Here is a 12,496-nt window from a genome sequence, read left to right as displayed (position 1 = left end):
CAACACTATTGGAAATGAAACACTGCCGTCGCGTGACTTGTTTTTTGTATGTTGAAAATTTGAAATTTGTTATTCCTTTGGTAACTAGGGTAAGTTACACAAAATTGTATTTTCAGAATTGAACACGAATATGCCTCCAGTGCCGCCTGGACGCCGGGGAGACAAGGGCGCTGCGGCGTCCACGGGGCCCGACGACAACGTGCCGTGCAACTACTGCGTGGGCATCAGCATATACACCAGGTAGACGCTTCTCCGGTCCAAATGCGCCCTCGGGTTATGCCAAAATAGGTACTAAATCATAATATGGTGGAATTATTTAGAGCCATGTGGAAAGAACGTCAAAGCCCTGAATGCAAGGGTCTTCAAGTGGATTTCTCGACTAGTCGCGAACGTTTGCAGGATATGAGGGAACGAGCAGGTGAAGATGAGAGACTTGACTTTTTATTCCGGTTCGAACGGGGAATTTTAACGAAGTTTTGATAATGTTGTGGATGGTGGTACCAGCTCCCCCTAGGAAGGATGACTTCACCTTCATGGGCGTCGGACTGTCGGTGTACTCTCCGGAGTGGATGGAGGAGGGCAAACGCTTGCCTTACGTCCGGGGGATCGGGGTCATTGCGGTCCACACAGACAACGGCGAGCTCATGAAGCTGATCGAGGAGCGTAAGCGCATCAAGCGCGAACTGCGGAAAGGTGTGGGCAATAGGGGAGACCTGCAGGATCATGGAGACGATATCGATCAGGAGGAGGAGGATGTGGTCGAGGACAAGGGAGATGAGGACTTGTTCGACTTTGAAGATGGAGAGGCAACGGATGACGGCCAAGCACTCGTGGAGAGCGAGGTGGTGCGGGGTATGAAGAAGCCGCGGGGACCAGCAGTGATCCCGGCGGAGATTACCATGGCCGAGGTCAAAGATCGAATGGTGGAGAAAGCCAAGTACTCGGCGAATGCAATGTACAAGTTCTGGGAACGCCGTCTGGACGGATTCAGTGAGCGGTATGTGGACTCGTGTCGACGACTGACGGAGCAAATGGAGAAGCAGGCGGTAAACACGCCGCATAACGTGATGTGGCTGGTGCATCGAATTGAGGAGTACATGCGTGGCAAGGATGATGATGGCAACAAGTAATAACGGAGGATTACCAGTACGCCGTCCTGGCAAGCGCGTGAGACTGAGGGTACAGGAGCAACTCTGATAAACAAGAAACGGAAGGTGCCGCGAGACAAAACAGTATGCGGAGGATTCACGCATTCTCTCAGGGTGCAATTCAAGTTGGTGTCTAGCAGATGCTAATACTAAGTATGCACTCGCATTTCAGGAATGCGTTGCCCGTCGTGCTGAAGTCGTTGGCACTCTCAGTCATGTCCGTCTCCTGCGCTGTAGCTTGTGACCATTTTGATATGGCGAAATGCCTACTGGAAAGTAATGCAGCAATGAACTTACGCGATAACGTTGGCTGGGCAGCTTGTCAACGCGGTCAGAAGCGTCGGCGAATGTTCAACCTCAGCGCCGACTCTGTTGTAGAATTGCTGTTGCTAACAGGTTTGTTCACCGCAGAAGGACACTTCAAGCTGCACGCTGCAGCAGAATACAGAATACATGTACAGGTTTCAAGACCCGGGGAATTCATTATCACGCAAAACAAAACATCCATACAGATCTACACAAGACGGCGAGAAATCCCTGCAGCATTCAACGCGATTAAGCGCGCAGCTTGGCCCGACAGCCGCCGCCGATCGCGTTCGAGTCCGTCGAGGGAGCGGTGGTCGTCGTTGCCGACGTGTCCGTCGTGGCGGATGAAGTCGGGGCCGCCGAGGTCGGGGCCGTGGTTGTCGAGGTCGAGGTCGAGGTCGAGGTCGAGCTGTCGGTAGTGGAGGAAGAGGTCGTCGAAGTGGTCGTCGTGTCCGTGGTAGATGAGCTGGCCGAAGACGTCGTCGAGTCGGCCGATGAAGTGGTGGACGAGGCGGCGGACGAGGTGGTGGAGGCCGACGTGGCGCACACGGTGGCCGTGGCGGGGTCCGTGGTGAAGGCCGTGACGGTGAAGTCGGGCGTGCCACCTTGGGCCCAGGTGCAGCAGGGGTCTCCGAAGGCGGCGCCGTTGGTCATGTCGGAATTGGGGAAGGTGTCGGCGCAGAAGGCTGCGGTCCAGGAGAGTCCGACGGCCTCGAAGGCGGTGGCGAAGTCGGTGTACTGCGAGCTGTCTTTGTCCGGGTGTCCGAGCTCCTGCGAGAAGAGGGATCCGTTGGGGATGTAGTCGAGGTAGGCCTGCATGGCGCTGGCAAGGTCGGCGACGGTGGCCATGCTGAGGGCGGCGGCAGCGGAGAAGGTGACGAAGGACTTCATAACTAGTGGACGATGAAAAGAAATGGTGGTCGGTAGTCAATGGAAAATGTGAGAATGAGATCGTTTAAGCGATGTCTGTCGCCTCGCTCGACATCTTCGCACCGAGCTGCGTCGATGGGGTGCCTCTTGCAGGGTAAGGATAGCTAGAGAGATACCATTATCTGCAATACATACTCGTTTGGCGTAACACGCATTGACAAAGGTGACTGAGTAGCAGATGCAATGCAGGACCTATCCGAACGGGACCAGTCCTTCCCGGTGGTTATGAACGCACCCGCTTCGGACAGTGAGCTGTCGGGCACGCGCTATAGCCTCTACGGTTGCGAGCGCCTTTGCTGAGCCAGGTCGGCCGTGTTGAGGTGGCTTCAACGAGTCCACTGTGACGGCGTTAATTTCCCAGGATAGGGCGTGAACTGTGGTAAGGTAGAGCTTTTACAGCGCTCGTAAATGTGTTTTCTAATGGTACCTATCTGGAGGGTAATTTGACTCGATTCTGGTGGTGCAATACAAGGCTCGACTCTGCGTTGTGCCGATACAAGCACTAACGTTGCTCAACGCGCTACGTAAAAGCCCTTGCGACCACGATTAATCCCGCCCTACAAGCGCTATAAAATCCATTCCTGAGCTCAATAATGCTTCCCCGGTTGACAGCCCACGGATCGATATCTCAGGCAGGCGCATTCAGCATCTGGTCTTGCGGCAAGGCTCCAGTAGAGATGTCGGTCGCGCTCAGCTACCGAAACACCCGCCATGTGTGCATCGCGCGGTCCAATAGAACTCACAGTCACCCTTTTGTTCAGTTGCATCGAAAGCGCTTCTAGTTTTGCAAGGTGGCACGCCCGACTTCACCGTCACGGCCTTCACCACGGACCCCGCCACGGCCACTGTGTGCGCCACGTCGGCCTCCACCACCTCGTCCGCCGCCTCGTCCACCACTTCATCGGCCGACTCGACGACGTCTTCGGCCAGCTCATCTACCACGGACACGACGACCACTTCGACGACCTCTTCCTCCACTACCGACAGCTCGACCTCGACCTCGACCTCGACAACCACGGCCCCGACCTCGGCGGCCCCGACTTCATCCGCCACGACGGACACGTCGGCAACGACGACCACCGCTCCCTCGACGGACTCGAACGCGATCGGCGGCGGTTGTCGGGCCAAGCTGCGCGCTTAATCGCGTTGAATGCTGCAGGGATTTCTCGCCGTCTTGTGTAGATCTGTATGGATGTTTTGTTTTGCGTGATAATGAATTCCCCGGGTCTTGAAACCTGTACATGTGTTCTGTATTCTGCTGCAGCGTGCAGCTTGAAGTCGTGCAGGAATCTGACAAGTACGCCGTCCAATATCGGCTGGAAAGTATGGATAATGCAATGGTGGACTTGGCGAGTGTCCAACCTCGGCACTGACTGCGCAAATTGCCCTTTGTCTGACGAGGTTGTTCGCCGCGTAGACCTCAACAACCTACCAACTTGGTAAACTTGCTTCACATGTCAATCTCAACAATCAAATTTATTGATTTCAATGTAGTTTAGTTAATAGGACCATTTTACCTGGCCCGGCGCTCACTCTTCTCCTTTACAAAGTTGCCAGTAGCTCCATGAGCATCGGTGCAAAGGCTGCGAGAAGCCCCACCGCGACACCCGAAAAAGTGGCCACAGTGAGGCTGGAGGCAGCATTGGAGTCCGTGGTGGTGATAGTAGCCGAGCTGCCGCTGCTTGAATTGTTTGAATTGCTAGAATTGCTTGACGTCGACGCAGTGCCAGTGAGCGTGCCAACAGCTCTCGGGGTCCGCACAGCCGTCATGTCGACAGCCAACGAGATCCACACGAACAGGCCGTCACTCACCGAGCTGCCAAGCTTCACGTAGTTCATCACAGGGTCGAAGCCGTTAGCAGCGGCTGACGACAAGATGTTGTCTTTCGAGTTGAGCGTCACTGTCTGTGTGTTGGTCGCGTATGGCGCCACCGCTTCCACCTCAGTGATAAGCGTCTGGTCGAAGAAGAACTGGCCCACGTGAGCGACTGAACCTCCCGAGTAAGTTTTGTTCGCGAGCACTTTGCCGTCGTGAGTACCGACGAAGTGCATGTGCGTGGTGCGGCCGGCGTAGTGACCAGGAAAGATCGAGAGCATCTGCGCGACGCCGTCAGAGTCTGTGGGGGTGACGCCCCGTAGGAAAGTAGCGTTGATGTTGCTCGCATCCTTGCTGTTTCCGTTCGTGCTGGCCACCACACCCGAGTACACGCCCGTCGCGTTGGTGTGCCACAGGTCGATGTACATGTCCTCCACAGGCTGGCAGGTGTTCACGTCGATCACCTGCACGTCGACGACCATTTTGACGCCGCTCTGCGTCTCTCGCATGTCGGAGCGAATGTACTCGCCCTTCACGTAGTACGGGCCCTCGGTGACTTCGGGTTCCACGATGTACGTATTGCTGGTGAAGAGCGTGCTGGACTTGGTATCTGCCGTGATACCCGTGGTGGTCGACTTGTGGTCCTTGGCCAACGCCGTGGCAGCGTCAAGACGTCGCTGGCGGTGCTCTTCACGCAGCTTTGCGACTGTTTCGGCGCGTCGAATAGCAGCTCGCTCCTGGAGCTTGCGAGACGACGCGGTTGCGGTGCACGTCGTCAGGGCGGACTGGGAACTCTGGGCGAAGAGCCTGCGTTCCTCGGTGGAGAGTGCACGCGTTGTGAGCCCCTCGTGAGCGGAGATGGGGGCGAGAGCACATGCTGCAATTGCTGTAGCAACCACGACAGAGAGGGCCTTCACCATGTTGGTTGATCTGGTTGCAGACGACTGGGGCTTGAGTTGCCTTGGGTTGTTGAAGTAAATTCAAAAGTAAGCGATATGCAGGTGACCATCGTCGGAGAGAGAAACACGAGACGGCTTCAACGGAACGATCGCAGGTGATAAGATGATAAGGATGAGACAACAGAAATACTCGGTCCATTAGAGTCTCGCCTACCAAAGCTCGCACCTTTATCGCTTCAATGCCTCATGATCTTGTCAAATGGTCCGTTGAGGTCAACTCAAAAAAGAATGGTATCCGTTGCTAGAATAGAATTTGAGTACAAACAACTTCAACACGAAATCCGTAATTTGTAGTTTCTTGCGCAAGATGCACGTTTGGGGAAGTCGTGACCGCTTGAGTAATGAGGAATTTCAAGAAAACGTAGGAGTTTGGATCGATTGCAGGGTCATATTTTGATTTAGCTTTGCATACGCAGCTCCAGCTAGGTTAAAAGCTGCTCATAATGCTGCGATGCTGAAGAGTTTAGTAGGTCGGGAGGCACTGCGAGAAGCTGGCGCTGATGTACTTGCACACCGCTCCCGGGGCGCAGAACGTCTGGCCGTCGTAGTTGCCTCCCCCGCACTGGCCGTAGAAGGCGACGGGGTCCCGACTCGGCCACTCCTTGCACTGGAAGAAGTCGCTGCTCTCGACGTCTTGGCACCTGTAGCCCGCTTCACACGTGAGTCTGGTGAATTCGCTCGTGGACGTCTCCTCGGGCATGTAAACAGTGTAGTCGAAGCCGACTCCACCGCAGTTAGCGTAGCCAGGAACTACAGTCACTTGGCCGCCGATCGGAGTTGGCCCCGTCCTGACCGTCGCGACTGGCTTCGTCGTAGGCTTGACCGTCGCTGTGACGGTACCGCTTGTAGAACTTGCTACGGTTGGCGTAGGCGCGTCGGTCGGGGCGGCATTTCCAACAACCGGCGCTGAAGCGTCGACTGCAGCACTAGCACTCGAGACGGTTGTGACATCGGCAACGTTGGAAGCTCCACTGGCGCTGGTAGTGGTGACATCGGCCGTACTGCTAGCACCAGTATCGGTCGTGACGCCGTCAGCATCGGAGGCATCACTGGCGCTGGTGGTGGTGACATCGGCCGTACTGCTAGCACTAGTATCGGTGGTCACGCCGTCAACATCGGAGGCATCACTGGTGCTGGTAGTGGTGACATCGGCCGTACTGCTAGCACTAGTATCGGTTGTGACGCCGTCAGCATCGGAGGCATCACTGGTGCTGGTAGTGGTGACATCGGCCGTACTGCTAGCACTAGTATCGGTGGTCACGCCGGCAACATCGGTGGACCCACTGGCGCTGGTGGTGATGACAGCTGCAGTACTAGCACTGGTATCGGTGATCACGTCGGTGGTAACACCGGCATCACCGGCACCACTGGCGCTGGTGTCGTTCAAGGCGCTTCCGCTGTCGACTGCTTCGGCTAGCGAGGAAGTTCCGACGATGGCGCAGACGGCAAAGCTGAGGAAGAAGCTGCACTTGACCATGGTTGAAAGAGAGATGGAAGAGTGGGGTGTTGCTGGGTGGGAGCGAAAAACAAAAGTGGGAAGGAGGTCGCGCTGCTATGCTTTTCACCATTGACGGCTGAATTTAGCTCCGTGCCTGATGAACGATGCGATGCTGCATCATTATTTATACTATCCTGGTTCCGTTCTCATTCCTATCGCAGGACAACCTCTCCACCTAATCAATGACAACGGATATGCGCGAGCATGACTTGTGTCGGATAATTTCTCCACGCCACTGCAAGCAGAACAGGAACCAGCAGCGATAATGGCGATCAAAGTCATCGTTCCTCAGTGATCACGGCGCTCTATCCAGAATCCTCTAGCGCACGCGATAACATACTGTTTGCTGATGCTTACCACAATACGTTGGGAACGAAATAGTTGCCAGTACTGTCGATTTGTTTTCAATGTTAATGCAAATTGAGTTCCTTGCTGGGGTCTTTCAATGTATTCGCTACTTGATCATTTGTTGCATATATCATTCTGGTTGGGCGTTTACTAATTTACAACGATCCTTCGCTTCCCTCCGTGCTCTGGCTGCCTTCGACCTCCTCCAAGAAACGCTCACCTTCAACACTCTCGCTACTCTCGGCCTCAGCACTCTCGCTGCCCTCCACTTCGACGAGGAAACGTTCACCATCAACGCTCTCACTGCCCTCGGTCTCACCAGAACTCTCACTGCTCTCAACTTCAGCCAGGAAGCGCTCACCGTCAGTGCTCTCGCTGCTGGCGTCGACTTCGCCACTCTCGCTGCCGGTCACCTCCTCGAGGAACCGTTCACGGTCGGTGCTGCCATCAGCATCAGCGTCGGAGCTCTCACTGCCGCTGACGATCTCCTCGAGGAACCGTTCATCCGACAAACTGTCACTGCCCTCGGCATCGTCCGCACTTTCACTACCGGTCACCTCCTGTAGGAAGCGTTCACCCGCCAAGCTGTCGCTGCCTTCCGTGTCGGTGTCAGCACTTTCACTGCCGGTGACCTCCTGTAGGAAGCGGTCGTCGTCGATGCTGTCGCTACCCTCGTCGATTTCCGCGCTCTCACTGCCGGTCACCTCCTGAAGGAAACGGTCGCCCGCGAAGCTGTCGCTGTCGGCGTCAGTACTCTCGCTGCCAGTGACCTCCTGGAGGAATCGGTCACCAGTGAAGCTGTCGCTACCTTCGTCGAGTGAAGAAGCGCTATCACTCCCCTCCATCTCGAACAGGAAGCGCTCACCGTCCGTGCTGTCATCCTGACTAGCATCGAAGCTGGCGTCGAAGCTCGTCAGGAAACGTTCGTTGTGTTGCTCGGTACGGAGGCTGGCAGCGTTGGCACCGTTGAAGGTGGAGAGCGCAAGGGCGGCGAGGGCGGCGAAGCTGAGGATGACGTTCAACTTGGTCATGGTTGGTAAGGTTGTGGTGTGTGTGTGTGGTGGTTGAAGGTGAAGAGGTCGGTCGGCGGTGTTTCCGGTCCGTGAGAAAATTGAAAGTGATCGAGATGAAGACGACGTCTCCGATTTCTGCTTGGGTGGCGGGTCCGCTACAAGTGCCTATGGCGTGCAATCTCATATTGTTTTGAGGGCGTCTTGGGAAGCAGGTAGCAACGTTTCACTTCAGATTCGCCACATTTGGAGATCGCCAAACTTCCCATGCCTGCATTTAGCCGCGGTGGCTATAGCGCTGAATAAGGTCGGGCAACGCCCCTCGGCTTTACTGTCATGCGACCACGCACAGTTCACACTGAGCTACCGTGCGGAGAATTCAATTATGTAGCTGCGTGATTCCTAGGGGAAACATTGAATGGAGCCACAAGAAAGCGATTTTCTCAGGAAAAGTGTTTCAGGCACCGAGTTACTTAGCCACCACAGTCTATTAGTTTGATGTAAGGAGAGAGGTAGGATACCGTGAAGCCCTCCCTAGTCAGCGACGTCACCTATTTTTGTTGTAAGTAGTTGTCGGTTTTCGGGCAGCGTGCGATGAATCTGTGAAAGGCATGACACCTACAGCATTACAAGAGATATTCATGGACAGGGCTGCAGGATCTCGCGAGCTCGTTGGGCATTCGCCCTGCTAACTGATCGCCCAAAATCCCATTCCACTGATCCAGACACGAAACAATCAGTTGTTGCACAATCCACAAGGGGAAAACAAGAAGAAGCTAAACATACAAACTCAACTGCTCAGTCCACACCTCCTGGATGCCCTTCTCCTCAAAGATCAAAAGAGCCACTTCCAAATTTTCTCTATCCTCTCCACACCACAACCTTACCAACCATGACCAAGTTGAACGTCATCTTCAGCTTCGCCGCCCTCGCCGCCCTTGCGCTCTCCACCTTCAACGGTGTCAACGCTGCCAGCCTCCGTACCGAGCAACACAACGAACGTTTCCTGACGAGCTTCGACGCCAGCTTCGATGCTAGTCAGGATGACAGCACGGACGGTGAGCGCTTCCTGTTCGAGATGGAGGGGAGTGATAGCGCTTCTTCACTCGACGAAGGTAGCGACGGCTTCACTGGTGACCGATTCCTCCAGGAGGTCACTGGCAGCGAGAGTACTGACGCCGACAGCGACAGCTTCGCGGGCGACCGTTTCCTTCAGGAGGTGACCGGCAGTGAGAGCGCGGAAATCGACGAGGGTAGCGACAGCATCGACGACGACCGCTTCCTACAGGAGGTCACCGGCAGTGAAAGTGCTGACACCGACACGGAAGGCAGCGACAGCTTGGCGGGTGAACGCTTCCTACAGGAGGTGACCGGTAGTGAAAGTGCGGACGATGCCGAGGGCAGTGACAGTTTGTCGGATGAACGGTTCCTCGAGGAGATCGTCAGCGGCAGTGAGAGCTCCGACGCTGATGCTGATGGCAGCACCGACCGTGAACGGTTCCTCGAGGAGGTGACCGGCAGCGAGAGTGGCGAAGTCGACGCCAGCAGCGAGAGCACTGACGGTGAGCGCTTCCTGGCTGAAGTTGAGAGCAGTGAGAGTTCTGGTGAGACCGAGGGCAGTGAGAGCGTTGATGGTGAACGTTTCCTCGTCGAAGTGGAGGGCAGCGAGAGTGCTGAGGCCGAGAGTAGCGAGAGTGTTGAAGGTGAGCGTTTCTTGGAGGAGGTCGAAAGCAGCGAGGGCAGTGAGAGCGGTAGCGCATAAGCGACAGGCTTGGTAGGATTCTTGTACGCGATCGAATATATTAATACCGCTTGCAACAGGTAGATAAATACAGCGTTTTGACTGCAGCGTTTACATACATGAGTGGCCATTAGAGTGGCCGCACACACAACTAGCTACTGGTGGTTGAGAATCAGATAGGAGCGAAAGACTTTGATGGAATGGTCTCAACAGTGCCTTGGACTCAGATCACAACCGGTGTTCTCATTGCGGATTTCGTAAACACACGGACCTCGGCTGTTGGAGACGCCTTACTTGCCAGAAGTGTGGCATGCGAGGACACCCGGCGGAACAATGCCTGTTCGTCTGCCGTGGATGTGGCGAGCTTCATGATATGGGCAAATGTCCGATGGAGGAGTCCTACAATCAGATCCGCCAGTGGTACAACCCGACCAAGTATGCCGGGATGTTACCAGCGATGGCAGAAAAAAATGTTAAACTAGGATGCTCGTCGGTTTGGAAACCGATACGAGCCGAGCGTTCTAGGTATTGCATTTATGCATTTGTGAACAAGCTATCGCTAGATCAAGGTAGTCAACGACCAGATCTATGCGGTAATACATGTGATCTGCACGAGGAACAAGTTGCCAACATCTCCAGCCTACGATCGGATAAATTTGACCGATCGGAGGTTGAAGTGTCACTAGATCTACAGTCTGGAGAATTTCGCGGGTATTGGGGCCAGCGTGACCAAGAGGAATGGCTTCGACCAACCGATGAAGAAGCTGCCACCGCGACCTCTGATCTAGATCAACCCCACATCAGTGAATTCCGCAGATCTGGCGCCAGACCCTCTATGGATCTCCTACCCGGAGAGTCGAGGGGGTATTGGAAACACCATGCGCCGGGGAAATGGTTTCGCCAAGCGAAACTGACTGGCAAGATCAACAATGAGAAGACGATCTTACTCCTAGGTACAGGTGCTGATGTGTCCATTGTGGACACCACCTTTGCTCGTAAGGTTGGGTGCTATATCGACACGAGTCAGAGCCAAGAATGTGTTGGAATTGGCGAGAACGTATACACTACGGAGGGGAGAACCCGGATCAAGATCAAGTTAGCCGGAGTGTTCGTGTACTTTTCAACATCTGGGTTGGAGATTTGTCCGGACAGGAAGCTATTCTAGGCATGGACTTCATGGTCCCAGTCGGGATCAGACTGGATCTGGCCGACGGATCCATTTGCCTGCCAGATGAAATCCAGATCCAGCTTAGCGGACGACGCCAACTCTATGATGACAAGGTGAAGATACTTCGACTGGATCAGCACATGCAGATCGGAGTTGGAGAAACAATGGAGTTGCCTATACGGCTGTGTCTGTCCGATCGAGAGAAGTTATGGATAACTCGAGGAGACCGCTGAGTTCCAACCGTGGTCAAAGGACCAGGAAGGACAGGTACTTGCAGATCACCAACATCAGTGAAAAGGTCCTAATTCTACAAGGTGATGAGAAGGTCGGCATGTGGTTGGCTGGGGACCGCGTTCCCCGCCTGCCAGGTTTCGTTTCGGTCGGATCTCGTCGCTACATGGAGTGGCAGAATCTAGTACTCGAGTCTACCGTGGAGTCGAAACCGAGGCAAGCAGATTCACCGGAACTCGATCAGGGGCCCGCAGTGGAGCGTCCAACATATGTGACCCCACGAGCGATACTTCGGAGGAGCCCGGTCGCCCAGATCACCCTTGATCTGAACAAATCTGCCGCTGGAGACTCAGACCCAGACGTCGCAAGATCGCAGGAGGGAGTGAGGATTGCCCAGAAGAGAGACAGAGGCGACCGTCAAGACGAGGATAAAGCGGATGGACCTGATCAGGAAAGCCCATGTGTAGAGCATACAACGGTGCTGACTCCGGAAAGGCCAGATCAAGATCAATGGACTCCTGATCCGGCTCTACCCGCTGGCTCATCTCAAGGTGAGGATCTCAGGGCAATTGGCGTGGACGCAGAACCAGGCGTGGATGACCAAGATCAAGATAGGCGCGATCCCGCCGATCAACCGGATCCTGAGTGCCGAACCGATCAACACGGTTCACCTGCCCCACCAAAGATTCCGGAGCAACAGGATGCTGGGATCCCGGCCGAAATTGATTAGATGCAAAATGGCTCATCTGGTTGCGTTTTCAGTGATTGTGCCGATCCGACGGCGCCTATCCCGACAAATCGGCTGGACACATCAAGTGCCGGCCAAAAACGGTACGAAGATCCAGATCCAGATGGGTCGATTCCGGTGGTGGAGTCGGAACTAAACCAAAAACAGGTCGCGGAGCCGCCGGAAGATGGACATATTTATCACCACGAAGCTGGTGATCTGCTAGCTGAAGATGTGGGAGGCGAGATGGCAGTATTGCCAGAGATCACGGCTATGACGAGCGAAGTGACTATTGACGATATCCAGGTGGGTGATCCAGATCGCAGCACTCCAGATGAGATCGATCGCCTGCGGCAGATCATCTGGCGGAAGCGACACTTGTTGATAGGCAAAGGTAATGGCCTACCGTCGGCTGCCCGATGAGTCGTATGTGATATCAATGTAGGAGGCGCAAAGCCAATCGTGCAACAGGTGCGGAAGATAGCACCGCAGTTCCGGGAGAAGGTGTCAGATCTGATCAAAGGGTTACTGTCAGCAAAGATGATTCGACATTCGACATCGCCGTGGGTATCGCCAATTGTGGTGATCATTAAGAAGAACGGGATCGACATCAA

At 54.8% G+C, this 12,496-nt stretch overlaps 3 protein-coding genes across 3 annotated transcripts; 1 reads left to right on the top strand and 2 right to left on the bottom strand.

The window, feature by feature from the left end:
• Positions 1 to 130: 130 nt before the first annotated feature.
• KRP23_1855 (uncharacterized protein) lies at positions 131 to 1,130 on the top strand (the record flags this gene model as incomplete). The annotated part of the gene is made up of 3 exons (XM_067886516.1): positions 131 to 240; positions 321 to 418; positions 505 to 1,130. 3 exons carry the CDS (start codon positions 131 to 133, stop codon positions 1,128 to 1,130), a joined length of 834 nt encoding a protein of 277 aa, XP_067749190.1.
• Positions 1,131 to 1,703: 573 nt separating this feature from the next.
• KRP23_1854 (Temptin) lies at positions 1,704 to 2,345 on the bottom strand (the record flags this gene model as incomplete). The annotated part of the gene is made up of 1 exon (XM_067886515.1): positions 1,704 to 2,345. One exon carries the CDS (start codon positions 2,343 to 2,345, stop codon positions 1,704 to 1,706), a length of 642 nt encoding a protein of 213 aa, XP_067749189.1.
• A 3,277-nt stretch (positions 2,346 to 5,622) lies between these two features.
• Positions 5,623 to 6,636, bottom strand: KRP23_1853 (uncharacterized protein; the record flags this gene model as incomplete). Its single annotated transcript, XM_067886514.1, has 1 exon — positions 5,623 to 6,636. One exon carries the CDS (start codon positions 6,634 to 6,636, stop codon positions 5,623 to 5,625), a length of 1,014 nt encoding a protein of 337 aa, XP_067749188.1.
• Positions 6,637 to 12,496: the final 5,860 nt, after the last annotated feature.

Source organism: Phytophthora ramorum, assembly GCF_020800215.1.
Source record: "Phytophthora ramorum isolate Pr-102 chromosome Unknown Phyram_PR-102_s0002, whole genome shotgun sequence".
Lineage (NCBI taxonomy): Eukaryota > Oomycota > Peronosporomycetes > Peronosporales > Peronosporaceae > Phytophthora > Phytophthora ramorum.
Note: the sequence above shows the minus strand (reverse complement) of the source record. Positions and strands in the feature narration are given on the sequence as shown.